Source organism: Leishmania panamensis (genome assembly GCF_000755165.1).
Source record: "Leishmania panamensis strain MHOM/PA/94/PSC-1 chromosome 26 sequence".
In the NCBI taxonomy this organism is placed as follows: domain Eukaryota; phylum Euglenozoa; class Kinetoplastea; order Trypanosomatida; family Trypanosomatidae; genus Leishmania; species Leishmania panamensis.
Genome location: NC_025872.1, coordinates 862,959 through 880,246, shown reverse-complemented (window position 1 = coordinate 880,246; position 17,288 = coordinate 862,959). Strand labels below are relative to the sequence as shown.

The 17,288-nt window shown below is 58.6% G+C and overlaps 6 protein-coding genes across 6 annotated transcripts; all 6 read right to left on the bottom strand.

The window, feature by feature from the left end:
- Nucleotides 1-2,218: 2,218 nt before the first annotated feature.
- Nucleotides 2,219-4,285, bottom strand: LPMP_262330 (sec1 family transport protein, putative; the record flags this gene model as incomplete). The annotated part of the gene is made up of 1 exon (XM_010701751.1): nucleotides 2,219-4,285. The coding sequence occupies one exon, from the start codon at nucleotides 4,283-4,285 to the stop codon at nucleotides 2,219-2,221; it is 2,067 nt and encodes a 688-aa protein (XP_010700053.1).
- Nucleotides 4,286-5,215: 930 nt separating this feature from the next.
- On the bottom strand, nucleotides 5,216-7,756 carry LPMP_262320 (hypothetical protein; the record flags this gene model as incomplete). The annotated part of the gene is made up of 1 exon (XM_010701750.1): nucleotides 5,216-7,756. One exon carries the CDS (start codon nucleotides 7,754-7,756, stop codon nucleotides 5,216-5,218), a length of 2,541 nt encoding a protein of 846 aa, XP_010700052.1.
- A 1,263-nt stretch (nucleotides 7,757-9,019) lies between these two features.
- On the bottom strand, nucleotides 9,020-9,403 carry LPMP_262310 (60S ribosomal protein L35, putative; the record flags this gene model as incomplete). The annotated part of the gene is made up of 1 exon (XM_010701749.1): nucleotides 9,020-9,403. One exon carries the CDS (start codon nucleotides 9,401-9,403, stop codon nucleotides 9,020-9,022), a length of 384 nt encoding a protein of 127 aa, XP_010700051.1.
- A 1,356-nt stretch (nucleotides 9,404-10,759) lies between these two features.
- LPMP_262300 (60S ribosomal protein L35, putative) lies at nucleotides 10,760-11,143 on the bottom strand (the record flags this gene model as incomplete). Its single annotated transcript, XM_010701748.1, has 1 exon — nucleotides 10,760-11,143. The coding sequence occupies one exon, from the start codon at nucleotides 11,141-11,143 to the stop codon at nucleotides 10,760-10,762; it is 384 nt and encodes a 127-aa protein (XP_010700050.1).
- A 1,134-nt stretch (nucleotides 11,144-12,277) lies between these two features.
- LPMP_262290 (hypothetical protein) lies at nucleotides 12,278-14,485 on the bottom strand (the record flags this gene model as incomplete). Its single annotated transcript, XM_010701747.1, has 1 exon — nucleotides 12,278-14,485. One exon carries the CDS (start codon nucleotides 14,483-14,485, stop codon nucleotides 12,278-12,280), a length of 2,208 nt encoding a protein of 735 aa, XP_010700049.1.
- A 1,217-nt stretch (nucleotides 14,486-15,702) lies between these two features.
- On the bottom strand, nucleotides 15,703-16,548 carry LPMP_262280 (hypothetical protein; the record flags this gene model as incomplete). The annotated part of the gene is made up of 1 exon (XM_010701746.1): nucleotides 15,703-16,548. One exon carries the CDS (start codon nucleotides 16,546-16,548, stop codon nucleotides 15,703-15,705), a length of 846 nt encoding a protein of 281 aa, XP_010700048.1.
- Between the last annotated feature and the right edge of the window lie 740 nt (nucleotides 16,549-17,288).

Genomic DNA, 17,288 nt, shown 5'->3' with positions numbered 1-17,288 from the left:
ATGGCGCTGCAGACAAAGAGGAAAAGGCGGGAGGGAAGGAAAAAGCGATCCACAGACGGACACGCGCTGCCACCGTAGCAGGAGAGAGAGAGAGAGAGAGAGAGCCACGGCAGTCCCTCTCTTGAAGAAATATATAAACGAAGAGGAGCTCAGAGTCAGGGAAGGAGGAAAGGGAGTGTGGGGAAGACGTCAAGCGCACGATTTGCTGTTCTAATGTCTCGTGCGTGTGTGTGGGTGGGTGTGGGTGTCAAGAAACGCTCAGGGGTACACCCTTACAAGCACAGACACAACTAAAACAACGACGCTCTGTTCTGAGGAAGGGCGAAAGAAATGAAAGAACGATGGAGTCGCACAAACCGAAGGAAACAAGCAAAGAGCGTCGGCACACTCAACAAAGAAAGAGACGCGGGAGGAGGACGGGAGAGGACGCACGGAGGAGAATGAAGGAAAAGTCAGGAAAAAAAACGAGAGAGAGAAGAGCAACACACACACGCGCACACGCACACTAAATAATGTTTTGACAGCCGGGGCACACGCACAGAGAGGGAGAGCGAGCTGTACGCCTGTTACAAGTACTCAGCAAGCAATCGGTGAAGAACTCGAGAAACGAGTCCCCACGGGCTCTTCAGAATGAAAACTACAGAGGCTCGCTCACAGGGACGCGTGTACACACGAAAGAAGTCATGCAGAACTTGCCGCCGCCGCCTGTTATGATGTCGCACGTGTGCGCCAACGTGCGTCCGTACGCTTTAATAGAGTTCGTCGTGCGAGGGAGACACGCAAGGCGCTTGAGGGGAAGAGAGTGGGGAAAACACAGAAGAGGCGCAAGAGAGAGACACAACGCAAGGAGACGAGAGGGTTGGTGGTCGAGAAGAGAAGTTGTCCCCCACGCCCCCCTCGCTTTCTCCTCGACTCTGTGTATTCTTTGGGTATAACACGTAGATGTATATATGCATATACGTGTGGCTCTCTTTTCCCATGTACTCCTGTATGCCGTGCCTCTGGCCGTGCCCCGCTTCGTCGCTTCACCGCTCGCCTTTTGCTGGTGTTTGCTGCTGTCGTGCGCTGTATGAAAGTAGAGGAAGGAGGGGACTGAGGAAAAGGCCGAGAAGGGAGTTAGAGAGAAAGTAAGACAGACACTGGGCACACTCTCTTGTACGTGAACGGGACTGCTGGCCGTTGTGGGCACCTGCGCCCATACGGTATTCATGGCCTATGCGCACCCGGTTGAGGAGACGAACAAGACGCAGGACGAGGACCGAATAACGATGATGTGAGCAAAGCCCAGCACAAAGACACACCTGTGTGACGAGTGGGGACCACGGGGGTGGGAAACATCAAGTGCAAGACGGCGGCAACGCTACGCCATCCTCCACGCGTCCTTCATGCTGTCCTTAGCACGCCTTTATTCTGCAGAGCAAAGAAGCCGCGCTCCTACATGCACATTCATAGACGCACGTTACATGCCACATAGCGTGGCAACAGCAGAGCGAGAAGAGATAAAAGAGGGCTGACCCACAGGCTGGTGGTATGGCGCAGGTGGCCGTCCCGCTTGGGGGACAAGAAACAAAGCCCAAGTATCCCTCAAGCGCCGCATGAGAAGTACACACACACACACACAGACACACCTGAGCGCACACATGTGCGGGTGTGCGGGTATACATTTACGTCACTAATGACCAACACTGCCACACTGCAGCTCGCACACACACAGAAGAGACCCCCTGCGGTCGCATGTGCTAGGAAAGTCTCCCCGCTTTACCCTCAGCCATTGGGGGTTTCTCTTTGCCGTTTTCTATGGAATGTGCGCATCACTTGGGTCGCATTTCTCTCGCTTGCCCGTCTCATACTGGTAGGCAGTGGGCCCCTCGCGTTGCCTGCCAGTATGAGACGGGGAATTTGTCGGTGTGTGTGGGGAGGGGGGGGGGGGGTAGGTAGGTCAGCATGCAAGCACGGGTGGAGGGGAGAGAGGAAAGGGTACAGGGTGTGTGTGAGGGAGGATGAAACGCTCAAACCGCGTCCCCTCACTGAGTCGCTCCGAGTGAATTGCAAGAAAACAAAAGAGTGCACACGATTTTAACGAGACTCGACGCCCGTGAGCACACCGGACATATGATTGGCAGCCACCACAGCAGCCACAAGACCAGAGCGTAAGGCCACATGGCCGCCACAAACGTTGGCACGCACATATACGCACTAAAACACGTGAAGTGGCCCCTTACGAGCTCTGTGACGCGCCCAACATGGACAGCTGACGGAGCATGTCCTCGCCAGAGACCACCGACGTACAGCCATAAATCACCGACTTGCGCGGCTTGCTTGCCTCCCATGTCTTCAAGTTGTCGTACTCCGCCACGCTGCCACCACCGAGGGCAAAGACGATAGCTTGCGAGAAGACCGCTTCGCGCAGGTCCACTGACTTCTTCGTACGGGGGTCGTACGCTTCGATGGTCTCCAGTAACTTGGCGCGCAGGCCACTGGATACGCTGGCATTGCCACCAGGAAGAACAGCACTCGTCGGACTGCCGTACGGGCCACCAACACCGCTCGCACCACTGCTTCCTGCCGCGCCCGGCGCACCGCCAGGTCTGTCCTGCATGAGTGCGTCTACCAGCTTCGTGAGCGGCAGCATTGTTTCTGCCTTGCTCCCCAGCGAGCTCGCAATATTCTTGGCGATCTGCTGCGCAAACCCCCAGCCAAAGCCCTGACTGGGATTTGGCTGCGCTGCGCTGGGGCTCTGCGGTGTTAGGGACCAGCTCCGCAGGTGCTTCACATAATCGAGCGCTGGAAAGGCCGTGGCCCCTTCGCTGACGGCGTCCTCATGGCTCCGCACGTAGCGTATCTCTTCTTCTTGGGCACACATCAGGTATGCGATGAGATACAGTCGTTGTCTGTCCTCAGTGGTGCCGAGGTTGTTGGCCATTAGGTTGTGAAACTCCTGCTCGTCGAGGCCCTCCTGTTGGAGTATAGCAAGCTCAACACCGTGGTAGTGGTCCAGGTGCCTCGAGCGAATCTTGCTCAGGATGCTGAAGGCAAGCTTCGTGTGGGCATCGAGGTAGCGCTTCCGCTCCGCCAGCGCCGGCGCGTTCGCCAGAAGCTTCGACATGTCGTTTCCATCGCCGCCGTCGCCCATCATGCCACCGGCACCGCCAGGTGTCTCCTGTGCCAGTACGGCGTAGTCCTCCTTATAGCGGCGCAGCGCAGCCTCAATGTTGCCACCGACGGTGCCGAACTCGACGCTAGCGTTCTCGCGGTAAACCTCGTCCTTGTCAGGGTCCACCTCAAGTACCTCGTCTTTCCCGTCCGGAGTGGTGATGACGCACCTATTCAACTTCATGCCGCCAATCTCGACGAGGAGGCCGCGGTACGTGAAGGGGTGGTGGAGCGCCGTTGCGAGGTCGCTGGAACGATCAACGATAAGAAGAAGCGGCCGCCCCAGCACCGAGGAAGGCGCCGGTGTCAGCTGCCGGTCGTTCAGAGCGTCGCTCAACCGCACGGAGAGTCGTCGAGCAACCTCCGCCGCAGCGCCGGAGCGGGAGTGGACCAGGATGGGTAGTACCTGCAGCGACAGACACACATGCGAGATGCCCAGAACGATCTGATTGAGGTGTGACTCAATCTCATCCTCCTTGGCATTCGTCTTGTTCAGCAGCGGGAAGGAGTTGTTCAGCATGAGGGAGAAGAGGTCGTTCTCCAAGGCCACGTAGCTCAGCGTGCGGTCGTACACGTGAATGTGTCGAATTGACTCCAACGGCGAGGCACTGAGCTGCTGCGCCAGCAACTCAAGCTGCGGTCTCGGGATCTGCGTCGTAAAGTTGAGGTAGACCCACTCGTACAGGCCCTGCGCGCAGTCGTTCGTGATGCGGGTGATGTTCTCCTCTGTCGGCGCACAGAAATAGATGGCCGGGGCCCCCGGCACCGGATCACGCTCCGTGGCGATGTGCAGGTACAAGGTGACGCCCAGTTCGCGCAGCTGGCCAACCTTTAGGAGCGGCGCGATGATATCACGACCCCAGTCGTCGAAAATGAGAAGGCGCCATGTTGTTATGACTGGCTCAGCAGAGGCAGCAGCGGCGGTTGAGAACGGCTCTGTCACCAGGTTGCCCTCCTCGTCCAGCGGCACGGCCATCTTGATCATCTCTGCCAGCACGGCCTCCTGGCGCTGACGAAGCCAGTACTGACTCGGTGGCTGCCGCGCCGCAACCGCGCCGGCAAAGACACCGCCAGGCGGGCGAGACGACGGGCCGCTGGCGCCGCCCATAAGAGAGCTGGATGTAGTGAACATTGCGGGTCAGTAAGTACGAGCTAGCAAAGGCAAACTAGAAAGAGATGATGACGAAAACCGCACACGATGGGGACAGTAGGAGAGCAGAGATAAAATACTGCTGAGTCAAATGAAGTACGGTACTGATGGTGGTGGAGCTGCCGATAATGGTGATGACGGTCGCAAGACTACAAGTTCTAGGGGGGGTGAAGAGCAGATCGTACCAGGTGTTGTCCTTCCACTTACCAACGAGCACACGCACACGCTCAAGTACAGAGAGAAGAGAGACGAAGAAGAAAAACACCAAACGAACAACAACGCCCCTCAGCACAGGAGCAGCGGGAGCGATGTGCCTCACGAAGCGAGTCCTGGGTTTTCTCTCTCTTTCGTGTTTGCCGTCGGCGTTGTTGCGATGTGGTGTGGGTGAGCGAAGAACGTAGATGGGGAGAACGGGGGGAAGGAAAGTGAAGGGGTAAAGGCGCGACCATAGCTTTCATACGGACTCGCACAACGGGAGGAAGTGGAAGGAAAGCGAGAAGGCAATGAACGCAGAAGCCAAAGGCACACACCCCATTTCATCTTAGACATCGCCACCCCAGTTCTGCAGAATGAGCTAAACGGGCTGAGTGAATGTAGGGCCAGACCAGCACCGCCAAAACTCCCGCCGGCAATGATGGATCGCACCTCTTTGCACAGCCGCTTTTGCCTTTCCGAAGGCCGCTGCTTCCATTCGCTCAAGGAAAGAAGGAGCGACGTGGTCATGAGAAGGGGGGAGAGGGGAAGAGAGGGCAGGCGTGCACAGTCGACATGAAAGCAGTCAGAGAAGCGCGTGTCGCACAAGAGGCAAATGTACACGCTTGTCTCTTGTAGTTGCTCGTGCAGGTTTGTATGGGACATTTGCTCTGTACTTATCCAGGGCCTTGCCGGCTCGCCTTTCGCCGTCTTCTGCCGTCAAGGGAAATTAATGTCCCAGAACTGACGAGGTGTGTTCGGCGAGAGAGGCGGCGATATGTCATCGCACTCGGCGTTGGCTCCGCTGCCGCGCGGAGGGGTCTGCAAAGACACAGACAGCAGTGGCCTACACGATGCGCGCACAGCACTGAACACCTGCTCTGCCTGCGCAACACCCTCCATCCGTTGCTCGCGGGTTCGCACGTAGCCACAGGAAGCGTGTTCCCCCTCGAGCACTGTGTGTTGATGGCCGTCACTCTCGGCGCGGCGTGCCGGCGCCGAGCTCGAATGCTGGCCACTATCGGCTTCTTCGCACATCAATCGGTTCAACGCAGCTGCAGTGCTCAACGACACATCGGCGCTGAGAGATGGCAAGCCCGCCATCGGCACCGCCGCAAGAGGCTCATCAGCTACGTCGATACGCCCCCATTCGTCCACTTCTCCCCGCGCCCGCTTACGCGCGCCACAGTGCATCGGCCGACCTTCTGCCCGCGCCACATTCGCCTTACGTGTCGCACCAGTGCCCTTCCCGCCACGATGCGTGCGACGCGCTGGGGTGCGCTTTGAAAGGAGCGACCACGAGGATGGGGGTGGAAGGGCTGTGATTGTGGCGAGTATGTCTGTGGCAGTCACCACACCAGTCGGCGTCGGTGACAGCAGTGAAGTGTGCGCTGCGCTCACCGTTTGCAGCACCCCTTCTTGGCTTGTGTCCACCATGGGCGTCTCCCATTGTGGCACTCTCGGTGACTCACTACCCACCTCGTCATAGCAGCCGCCTAATGCAAGACGACGAAGAGAGGCCGCTGGGACGGTTGAGCCGCACGTTATGGGAAAAGCGGAAGCCTCATGGGCGCCCGTATAGGCACGACCACTGTTGCCCATGGCAGGGAGGCGGGATGGAACGTCGATATCGCTCTCAATACGACGATGCGTCTTGGCAGTCGGCGGTGTAGGAAAGTACATCCCCTCCTCGTCCGCGTCGCCAAGGGTGGAGGTGGGTGTGGCGCTAAGTGGCTGAGAGAGTTGGTGCGGTGACGACCTCAAAGTCGGCAGTGGCGGAGGCGATGTAGGGGTGTCCTGAGCGAGATGTCCACCCAGAGCAACCTGGCTGCTGTCCTCCCATGCATTAACCGTGGCGACTCGGTGAGCTGCAAGTGGAGAGATGCATGGATACAAGGGGCTGCAAGGTTTAACCCTCACGACATATGGCGACGGTCCGCGTGTCGAGGTCGCCGCAGAGCCAGCCGATGTGATGGGCATGGGTGATGCTAGCGCAGTCCCATTTACCTCCTCACCGCTGTGGTCGTCCTCCTCCACCCTTATCTCGGCCCGCTCCTCGTCGGCAGCCAACTCAGCGGACGAGCCTTCAACCCACACCGGTGAGAACTTTGGCAACACCATCGCCATCGCCGTAGAACTCTCGCCCTTCCCTACAAGCCTACCCGATGACCCATAGACGTGAGATGGTGTCAGCGGCGAGTGGGGTACTCCCGTGCCCCATGATGCACTCCCGCTCCCCATGCCAGTTGCTGCCGCCGACACCTCTGGATCACAAAGAACCCCCGTGGCGCGCCACCTGCGTGCGCTTACGGATCGCCGTGGCGGGGACAGTAGGCAGTGCCGCGGCTCGCTGAAGAAACGTGAGTGTCGATGCACCTCCACAGCATTGCTATCCCGTGCAACTGGCTGGGTGGAAGTTCCAGCCTCACCCTCAGCGACGCCGGGTAATGCAGTTGGCGTGCCTGCGCGGCAGATGACCGCTCTAGTGACCCGAGGCCCGAGCACACAAGGGATCGCGTCGCACTGCTCAACGGACTGAAGATCCTGCAGTATCCCAGTACTTGGAGAGCATGCGCTGCTAGCGGCGATATCACACGCGCTGTCAATGCTGTCATCCCCTGACTTACACAAGTACTGTGCAAGAGTGTCGTGCAGAGCAGTGTATTGCTCTCTTGCAGCTGCGGAGAGGCCTGCAGGTGGCATAGCAACGCACCGCATCACAAGACACGTCTCTGCTTGTATGTGCGTCGCCCCGTTAATCCCAGTCGCAGAGGGACACGCAATCAGGACCGGCAGTGAAGCTCGAAATGCACCCTCATTGGACAGCGCCTTGACGTCCTCAGTGTCGCAGCCCCCGTGCGCCGCCGTCGTCACCACGCCCGCACCACCCGCAGCGTTAGATGCGGATATGACACTCACTAAGGCCTCCGTAAGCCGTCGCAAGCGAACCAACACGCTTAGCTCTGCCTCTTGCGCTGTCCGCAGTCGCGTCTCCGTGGCGCGCACATCCGGCAGTGCGCTTACAGTGGACAGCAGAGCTGCCGCAGATGCGTTGCTCACGTGAGTCCTATCAGCGACAGCGTCGTGTTGGAGGCCAGCAGCACCGTTGCTTGGTGCACTCGGCACCGGCGAGAGGGTCTCTGAGACAAGCATGGGACACTGTGCAGTGAAGCTGCTGGTGCCGTGCGAGAGAAGAGAAATTGACCTCTGTACCTCCGCAGAGGTCGAAACATTGCCGGTGTCCTCGTTGGGACGCGGCATGTGTGCGCAGAGAACAGGGGAGAGAAATATGAGAAACGCAAGGAAAGAAACGATCGGCGTTTGGATTTGTGTGGTCGTCTTTTCCCCCGCGCCGCTGTCTCTCCTCGAAGACCTCTCCGCACCACCGCCCCGTGCCGCCGACACCACCACCACAGATGCAACCAAGGGAAAGGGAGGAGGGCAGACGTGCGTCTGGCACCGGGGAAGACCGCCTCACTCAGTGGGCGAAGAATGCACCCAAAAGCCTTGAGTGAAGTAAAGGCGGGGAATCTCCAAGTGGCAGGCACACACGATGTGCGACCAGGAGAGAAGTAATACAAGAGCGGGCAGCATGGCAGAGACCCAAGGTTGGTGCGGGAGAAGCCGGGAAAGAAAAAGGGGGGAGGAATCATTATGGCATGCAGCAGCCTGTGCCAGCACCGCCTGGCACAGAACTAGGAAAGGAGTAGCACATAACCTGCGCGAGAGACGCTGATATTGCAGGCCTCTAATTCTGAAGCCCGACGAGGCCAAGCAACTGGAGATGTATGTCGCCGGAGAGCACTGCATAGAATGCACGAAGAGAGAGAAGATGAAGTCGCCTCATGGCTCTTTCTTCTCCCTCCCTTCCCCGCTCCTGGAGTCTCTGGCGCAAAGCGATGCAACAAGAGGAGGCGGTGTGCAAATGGGAGGGGGGGGGCGTGAGACGTTTTCGCACCCGGGCGGCAAAGGCTGAAGACGATGCCAGCGCGTTGCATGCGTCCTCTGTGATAGTGGTGGTTCGAGAGAGGTGAAATAACGTCGAAATGAGAAACCCCCAAAGGCGGCAGGGGAGGAGCTGGCGAGCACCACAGGGAGAGGAGGGAGGAGGGAGCGCAGAAGAGCGGGGGAGAGGCCGACATGTGAAAAATGCGCCGATGCTCAGACACAGGCACAGGCGGTATTCGTCAAAGGCGGAGGAGGGGAGACGGCCACATCGGTTTGACGGCGGCGGCAATAAAAAGAGAACGCGCGCAGATGAGGGGAAGAGAGAGAGAGTGATCAATGCGGCTACAGCTGCATCCGTGCGGCTGTAGCCTCCACCAGCTGCCGCCTCCCCTCTCCTTCCACAGCCTCGACCACTGCTGGGCTCTCGGTCCACTTTTACAGCTCGCCATTCTGTGCGCCGCGCCTATCGCCGTGTGCTCGTCATTGTCAGCATTTTAGAAGCACAGTGGCAAAAGAAAAGCGAGTTCGCCTGGCCGTTCCTCCCGCCATCCTCACGCTCGCTTGGCCCCAGCCTTGCTAGATTCGCACGGCGTACACGCGCTTGGGGTACTTGTGCGCCTGGCGCAGCTGGTGTAACGTCTTGCGGTTTTTCTCGTTGTCCTTCAGCGCAAGGCGGCGGCGGTGTGTCAGCTTGGCGCGCAGCACCTTCGGCATCTTGCTGCGCATCTTGCCGTCCGAGTAGAACTTCTTCAGGTTTTGGCGCTCGTTCTGGTTCAGCACCGTCAGGATGCGCGCAATGCTCTTGCGGATCGAGCGGATGCGGCCCAGGCGGGCCTCGGCGCCGCCCGTCTGCTGCACCACGCGCAGCTGCGACAGCTCCTTCTTGTACTCCGTCAGCTTCTTGAGAAGATCATCCTTGCCCTTCTCGCGCAGGTCCTTAATCTTCATGTGGTGAGACATGGCGCCGAGTAGGGTAACTCTTTGTGCGAGAAAAGCGCGAATAGCGTCGGGCAAACGGAAGCGACAGTGAGAGCGATTAGGATTGCCATGACGATGGCGTAGCGTAGTGAAGTAGTGGCGAAAAGCGCCAGTGGTGCGATTGCCGGCGTGAGGCAGACATTCCGCGCAGTCCGCGATAATAAGACAGGCACGAGCAGAGAGAGGGAAAGGAGGGATGAAAGAAACGGTGAGAGGAGAGTCATGGAGAGAACAGGGGGTGATGCTCCTAGTTTGAACAATCAAGGTTGGCATCAAGTTGACATGAGTCTCCAGATGCAGGAGATCACGCTCAAACACAAGTGCAGCTGCCGTACCCCATGTCCACAGCAACGACCCTAACGCATACCCAGCGTAATCTCTTGTCTATCGAGTCAGCTCGTGGGCTGGAGGGGGCAACTACCGGCCACGTAGTCACGCCTCTTGATCTCCGCCATAGGGGGAGACTCACGAAAAAGGCTCGAGTGGAAGCGACAACGCAACGCGCAGCCTCTGATACACACACGTACAGCGAGAGAGAAGGGGGGCGGAGATACAAACTCCACCACCACCACCACCCCTCCCAAAAAAAAAACTCTCCACAGTGGCAAAGGGCACGTTGCGTGCGTGCGTGCACGCGTGGAGAATAGAGGAGCGCCTGCGAGGCCGTGGAACAGTCGCTGGCGTCCACCCACTGCTGCATGGGCCTTGAGGTTGCTGGTGCATTTTATTGTTGTTGTTCGCTTCGGGTGATAGGGGAAAGAAATGGCAAAGAACAAAAGAAAAAGGACAGGGAAGCCGTGGAGAGAAAGAAATGGCCAATGGGGGCAGGGAAGCAACAACGGGCAGGGCGCTGTCACTGCCCCCGTAGGTGGGGTCAGCGATGCTGCAGCCATCCCGCCGAGGCCACGAAAACCACTGAAGAGTTCTCAAAAGGGCTCGCGTAGACGTGTCGAGCGGGCTCATGACACAAGCAGGAGAAGGTGGAAGAAAGGGGGGATCAGTAGGGAGGGCGTTAGCAGAGGTAGAGCGTGGAGAGTACAGAGGAGAAAGAGGAGAGAGGGGGAAAGAGAGAAGTGAGTCGGCGGCACCACACCTTCAGTGGCAAGACGCTCACTTTGACTCCCCCCTCGCCCCCTACTCTGTTTTCCATCTTATTTCGCACGTCAAACAAAACACGCCGGGCCAGCCTCGTCCCTCGGCCCCTTTACTGACCAATGGAGGAGTGCGCTAACGATCACTCGCTATTGCACCCATCACCGTTGCTGTGCTTTGGTACGCCGCACACACACACACACACACAGGGCTAAAAAGAGACGGTCTCGCTTGGCCCCAGCCTTGCTAGATTCGCACGGCGTACACGCGCTTGGGGTACTTGTGCGCCTGGCGCAGCTGGTGTAACGTCTTGCGGTTTTTCTCGTTGTCCTTCAGCGCAAGGCGGCGGCGGTGTGTCAGCTTGGCGCGCAGCACCTTCGGCATCTTGCTGCGCATCTTGCCGTCCGAGTAGAACTTCTTCAGGTTTTGGCGCTCGTTCTGGTTCAGCACCGTCAGGATGCGCGCAATGCTCTTGCGGATCGAGCGGATGCGGCCCAGGCGGGCCTCGGCGCCGCCCGTCTGCTGCACCACGCGCAGCTGCGACAGCTCCTTCTTGTACTCCGTCAGCTTCTTGAGAAGATCATCCTTGCCCTTCTCGCGCAGGTCCTTAATCTTCATGTGGTGAGACATGGCTCCAAGTGAAGCACGCGCCTAGATTTGAGGAAGGAGAAGCAAAAGAAACTGAGGTGAATTCCCTGCTGTAGCGTCATGAGACGAAAGGAGGAAGTGGTGGTAGTAGTGGAAAGGAGAGGTTGGCGCAGCCGTAGGAACGCGCGAGTGCGCGCACACGCACAGACATGCGCACAGAGATACAAGTGGACGCGCATGTGTTGTGGTGTTAGGGGTCAATGGAGGGTGTGAAAGGAGGAGTAGGGAGGGGGTAGAGAGTGGAGAAAAATAGCCGGTGAGAAAGGCAAGTTGGGAGAGAGAGAGGAGAGTACATGCAACACACGAAACAAAGAGGCCATATGGGGAGAGGGAAGGAGGGGTATTGAGCCGCCAACGTGGGGGTTGCTCCACACGCACAGGCACATACATACATACACGCAGACGAATAACGAAAGGGAAAGACGGCACGAGGGGGGGACGGGTTGATTTCCCTCACGTTGAAGGCGGCGAGGGGGTGCACGTCGGTGTCCCCCTGCAGTGCTGCTTTAGACAACAAGTCATCTGTGGCGGTCGCGGCGTTGCCGTCAACAGCGCTCGCGTTTCTCCACATTTCGTTTGAGTTCATGGGACGTTCATCACACGTGAGACATGCAGCTAACACATGGACAAAAAAGAGAGAGAACAGTGATGCATCACAGCGCTGGAACAAGCGGGGGTGGGAAGGCGAAGAGAGAGAGACCAGCGAGGAAGGAAAGAAGAAATCGTGCCTTGGTACGTGTAAGGGCGTCTTGCAAAAGACAACAAGGAGAGCGAGCCACGACGGCACGCATACTGCACGGGTAGGCGCTTATGTACATCGAGACGAGGGAAAGGAGAAAAAAAGCCTAGCAAAAAGCAAAGACGCATACATCTACACGACAAGACGCCAACCGATGGACGCACGCGCACCAGTCGTGTCCTCAGCAGCACTACGACATGCACTACTTCTGCCATCACCCGTAGCAACGACAAGACCAAAACTGGATGGAGCAGATGCGGCTGGGGAAAGGACGAGCATTACGTGAACTAAAAAAGTGAGAGCGCAAGAGTGGGGGTAAGAGAAGACATCACAACAGCGCAAATGAGGCTGCTGAGTAGGCCACATCCTCACATGACTCACAGATTTGTCACACCAAACTGCACAGCAACAGCAGCGATCGAGTTAGCCTGGGTGACGTAGACCTTGTCGCACCCTGGCACCAGTGAGGCGGGCGCTAGCGACACAACCGCCGATCCGCCACGCACACAGCCCATCGTGGTGTACGGCAGGTTTGAGAATTGCTCACGAGAGCGATGGTACGGCGTCTTGGTGAGCGGCTGCAGTTGCGTCAGGTGCGCCTCCACCGACTTTCGCAGCGCCGTGATTTGCTCATCGCGCTTCTTCTCCTGTGCCGCGAAGAACGCCTCAAGAGCCGCGCGCTGCTCCTCCGTCAGTTTCTTCCACGAAGCCGGTCGACGAGGCGCCAAGTTATCCCTGGTGAAGGTTAATGCCATACCCTCGACACCGTTCTCCTCTCCGTCTGCGGCCTCACTGGTGTACCCCAACTTCTCTGTCTCCTCCATGTTTGGCTCCTCGTCCTCCTCAACCTCGTCCTCCTCAACTTCTTCCTCGAGCTCCTCGAGCTCCTCCTCCTCCTCCTCCTCCTCGTAGTCCTCCTTGTCAGAGCGGTCCTCAGCCGCGGCAGCCGCAGCGGCGCGTCGGGCCGCACGGCGTTCCTCGACCTCCTTTTTCTTGGCAGCCCTCTCCTTTGCTCGTTGAACTTGACACGCCTTCGCTGCCGCTTTCAGCTCCTTCGCCTCCATCGCCTTCATCGCGGCCGCGGCTGCCCTGGTGTACACCTTCACCCCGTCCTTCAGCGTCCGCTGCACACTGCGTACTGCCTTCTGGACCTTCTGAAAGTTGTGTGCCGTGTGCTGGCACACCTCTTTCACGAGCAGGCGGTCCTTGAGGCCGTACACGTAGCCCTGCGCCGCGCCAATGAAGGCCAGCGAGGACGCGCTACCTCCACCGTCACTCATGCCAGGTGACGCACCTGAGCACGAGAAAGGGCGGTGCGGCAACTCCACCGTGCCGAGGGCGCTATGGAATGGGACGGTGCGCCGCTCCGGCGCCTTCAGGGCAGACTTCCATGCCGTCCCCGCAGCCTGTTGCTGAAGGAAATGCAACTTGGCGTTGTAGACCTGAGATTCTGGCTCTCTGGTTGTGGCCGTCGGCGAGGTGGCGGCATCTGTAGCGACATCTTCCCCGGAGGCATTCGTGGCGGCTGCGATAACAGCGGCACCATCGGTGCTGCTCTCGGAAGAGGGCGCTACTCCCACTGTTTCCTCCGACACTTCCTCGGCTACCAACTTAGCCGGCTCTATGTCTTGAAAGCTAATGCAGACGCTGCGACGCTGTGGACTGGCGCCATCCTCTGAGTTGTGACGCTGCTGCTGCTGCTGCTCTCGTTCCATCAAGTCCGCCTCCGCGGCGGCCTCCTGCAGATCCGGCAGCAGCCACACCTTCAGTGTAGAATCTTCGGAGCACGACACGAGGCAACTCGCACTGCCGCCGTCTTCGTCCGCGTCCGCGTAGACGAGCACATCCTTCGTTTCCGATGCCGGCGGTAGCGCGGTAGAGGAGCCGAACAAGGCGGGATCGGCAGGGGCGCGCTTTGAACGTACCACCGGGATGCTGGACGGAACCGGTACGACAAAGAGTGAAGTGATAGCGCCTGTGTGCCCACGCAGCTCACAGACTGGACGACCAGACTCCATATCCCACACGTAGATGAGTCCGTCCGTGCCGCCAGTGATGACGGAGCCGCTGTTATTCCAGTCGACTGCGATCGTCGTGAGGGCGCCGCCGTTGTGCGCTGGCCAGGTAGAGCGGCGATCGCCATCCATCAACGTGAGAGAGCCGTTCACACCACCAAGGAAAAGCCGCTGTTGGCCGGCTGCAACCCCGTCGTTGCCATCCTGGACCATGGTACACACTGCAAAGGGGAAAGCGCTGCTCTTCACAAGTACCGCCCGCGCCCTAAGCCCACCGGTGGACGGCAATGACGAGGCACCCTCGACCTCCTCCAGCATCCACTGCTTCACGGTGCCGTCTAAGGAGCACGTGTACAGCTCAGCGGGCGAGAGAGCTACGATAGCCGTGACCGCATTGCGATGCGCATAGAAAGACACAGTCGGAATCCCGAGCTCGGCATCCTGTATGGCGTCATACCGCTCCACTGTGCCGTCCTCACGACCAACAAAAAGAGGCACAAGTCCGCCACCGGACTCCTCGACGTCGTTGGTGTACGCCGCCAAGCAGCGGATCGTCACGCGAGAGGGCATGCGCGAGAGGGCCAAGTGGGAGAGAGAAAGAAAGAGGTGTACTTGCTCGTGTGCACGGGTGTATTGTGTGAGTCGCCGGGAGGGTATGAAGGACAAGAGGCCGGAAACACGCGAGGAGGTTGGCCGATGTGGCTCTTCACACGTGTGCCAGCGCTAACGTGAGGCTCACTTCTTCTGGGAGGCCTTTGCTTGCCGAAGGCGCTGCAGTGATGTCGCGTGCGTAACGTTTCTTTTAGATGGACCGCCTGCCTTCCGTGGCCACCAGACATATACTCGCACACCTCGTTCTGCTGTTTCCGCGAGGGATGCATTCACAGTCGCTTGTTTGAGCCGCAGTGGGGGGTGCGGTAAGGTAGAGAATGGTGGAGGCGTGTGTGAGGACACGCATAGGGGGAGAGGCAAGTCAGGAGAACAGGAACGATGCGGTAGTAGAGGAAAGGGGGGAAGGGATGTGGTGTAGCAGCAAAGGGGGGAGAAGAAGGGTAAGTGCGTGCGTATGTCTCGGCTGCTGCTGCTCATTTTGTCGAGTTGACACGAGTACACAGGGGGAGCGCGGCAGGAACCTCGAGCAGATGAGTTACTCCCTTCACACTGTCCACCTCCTTGTCCTGATCTCCTCTGTACCTTTCAGTGATAACAACAAAGGAGCGAGAAAGAGAGAGATGAGAGAGATGAGAGAGATGAGAGGACTAGAATGCACTTGCCACGCACCACTTTGCCCTGTCTTCTCCCCACCACCCGACCTCACCGCTTCTGCCCCCACAGCGCCCCCGTATCAACCAGCCTAAGGGCCCCTTCACACCGTATCGGTTCACTTTTCAGTTTGTTTTGCGTTGTCTTTCGTCTTGTCTTTGGGTCTCGTGAGTCGTTACCCCTCCGCTGTCGCTCTCTACAGGCACGCACATATCGAGCATAACGCATACAACAAGGTGTACGCATACGCACATACACACCAGGAGAAGAGCGACACCTAGCCAACGAGGAACTCGGAGTTGAGTTGTGACAACACAACTGAAACGGCGAGGAGATCAAAGACGAAGAGTGGAAAGCGATGAAGGAAAAGAGGAACCTGGATGGCCTCGACCCCGCTCTTCATCTGCCGATACATACACGCACAGACATGAAGAAAGAACGCACGAGCACAGCGCACGTGTGTCAGTGACCACCACAACAGGCGCACAGCAGTCCCCCAATACGCATACACGTGTGTGCTTCTTTCAGTCGTCATAGCGAATTTTTCGACTCACACGGAACGGCGGCGGACCTCCCTGCTCCTCATTCTGTACCACAGGCGGGTTTATTCGAGTCGGGCGGGACAGCAGCTCCAGCCGCACCTGCAGTGCCGCCCGCTCCTTCCCCTTCAGCGGCCGCGGCTTCAACGTCAGCTCCGTGTACTTGCGCGGATCCGCGTGGTAGTCATACTGAGACACGAGCAGGCGCCGATTGTCGTCGTACTCGGTCGACGCCGAGGGCGGCCGCCACCCTTTCTCTAGTTGCTTGCAGTATTTGGCAACGGTGTCGACCTCAGTGTTGCCGCGGTTGTTGTACTGGGCCGAGGAGGGCGTCCTCGGCGACGACCCCGCAAACGCTCGCGCTGAGGACGCTGGCAGACGCTGGTACTGATAGACCGTCTCCTTCTTGACCTCCTCAGCGTCTTTGTTTGTACCGAAGATACGGCGCAGCTCTTCCGCCCGTGCCCTGCGCACCTTCAGCGGCTCATCGTAGACATGGTGAATGTGATGTGTCATCTCCTTGCTGGAGAGGTAGCGCGGCGTCTCCTCAGTGTCTGGGTACAGCTCCTGCTGCAGCGCAGCCCGGTGCTGCTGTCGGCGCAACAGCTCGCCCTGCACGCAGTTGTGCAGGTACGCCTCCAGCTGCGCGGGGGAGCGGCGAGCTGAGGGGGTCGGTGGGTACGCCTCCTTCATCGCACGCGCCTCCGCCCGCTTCTTGCGCTCCACCCCGCCGTAGTAGAGCCGATTGACGGAGCTGCTCACCATATGTGGGGAGGCGTAGTAGTTGACAAAGGCCGCCGCCTTTTCGTTGCCGCTGTATGGGTTGGGCATTTGACTCACAGTTGATTCGCCTTCAAAGAATTCGGCGACTCCTCAGCGGAATAGAAGACAGAGAAAAGGCCAGAGGAGAAAATGGCAGGTGTCAGACTATTGTATGCAGAGGAGCGCTCTGTGTGGGTGGGTGTGTTTATCTATCTATGTATGTGTGTGGGTACGTGGACGTACAGGCTGCGACGGTACCCCCAAGGGGAGAAGGAAGAGGGAAGCAAAGAAAAGGCAAAAAGTACTGTGCGGGTGTTGCTCAACCCTGCACAACAGAGAGGAAGCAGGGGGGAGCAACGAAGCAAATAAGAGCGGAATGGATTCGGGGGGAAGCGGGGAGTACCGGTGAGAAGGAGGAGGAAGACGTGTGCATGTGTTAGGGCGCTCTCTCGGCTTTGGGCTCACCCTGCACCTCGGCTACCAAAAGGATAGAAGCAGCAGGTGTAGTAGCGGTATAGCGACCACACTATCACGACGGAGGCCCAGAGAGTGACAGTGGGGGGAGTGGTGGAGAAGAAGAAAAAGGGGACGAAGAAGAGGTTGAGTCGGCATACGGAGTGGCGCCTGCAAGGGTTGTGCACATGCGCTTCCCCATTGCGTCTGCGGTGCACTTAAACGTGACACAGGCGCACACGACGCCGTGAGGATTGGGGAGAAGGAGCGGAGGAGAGGGGAGGAGAAATAGGCGTAACGGCAAAAAAGACGTGGAGGGAGATGAGGGAGCTCTATCGCGGTTGATGCTGTCCCCT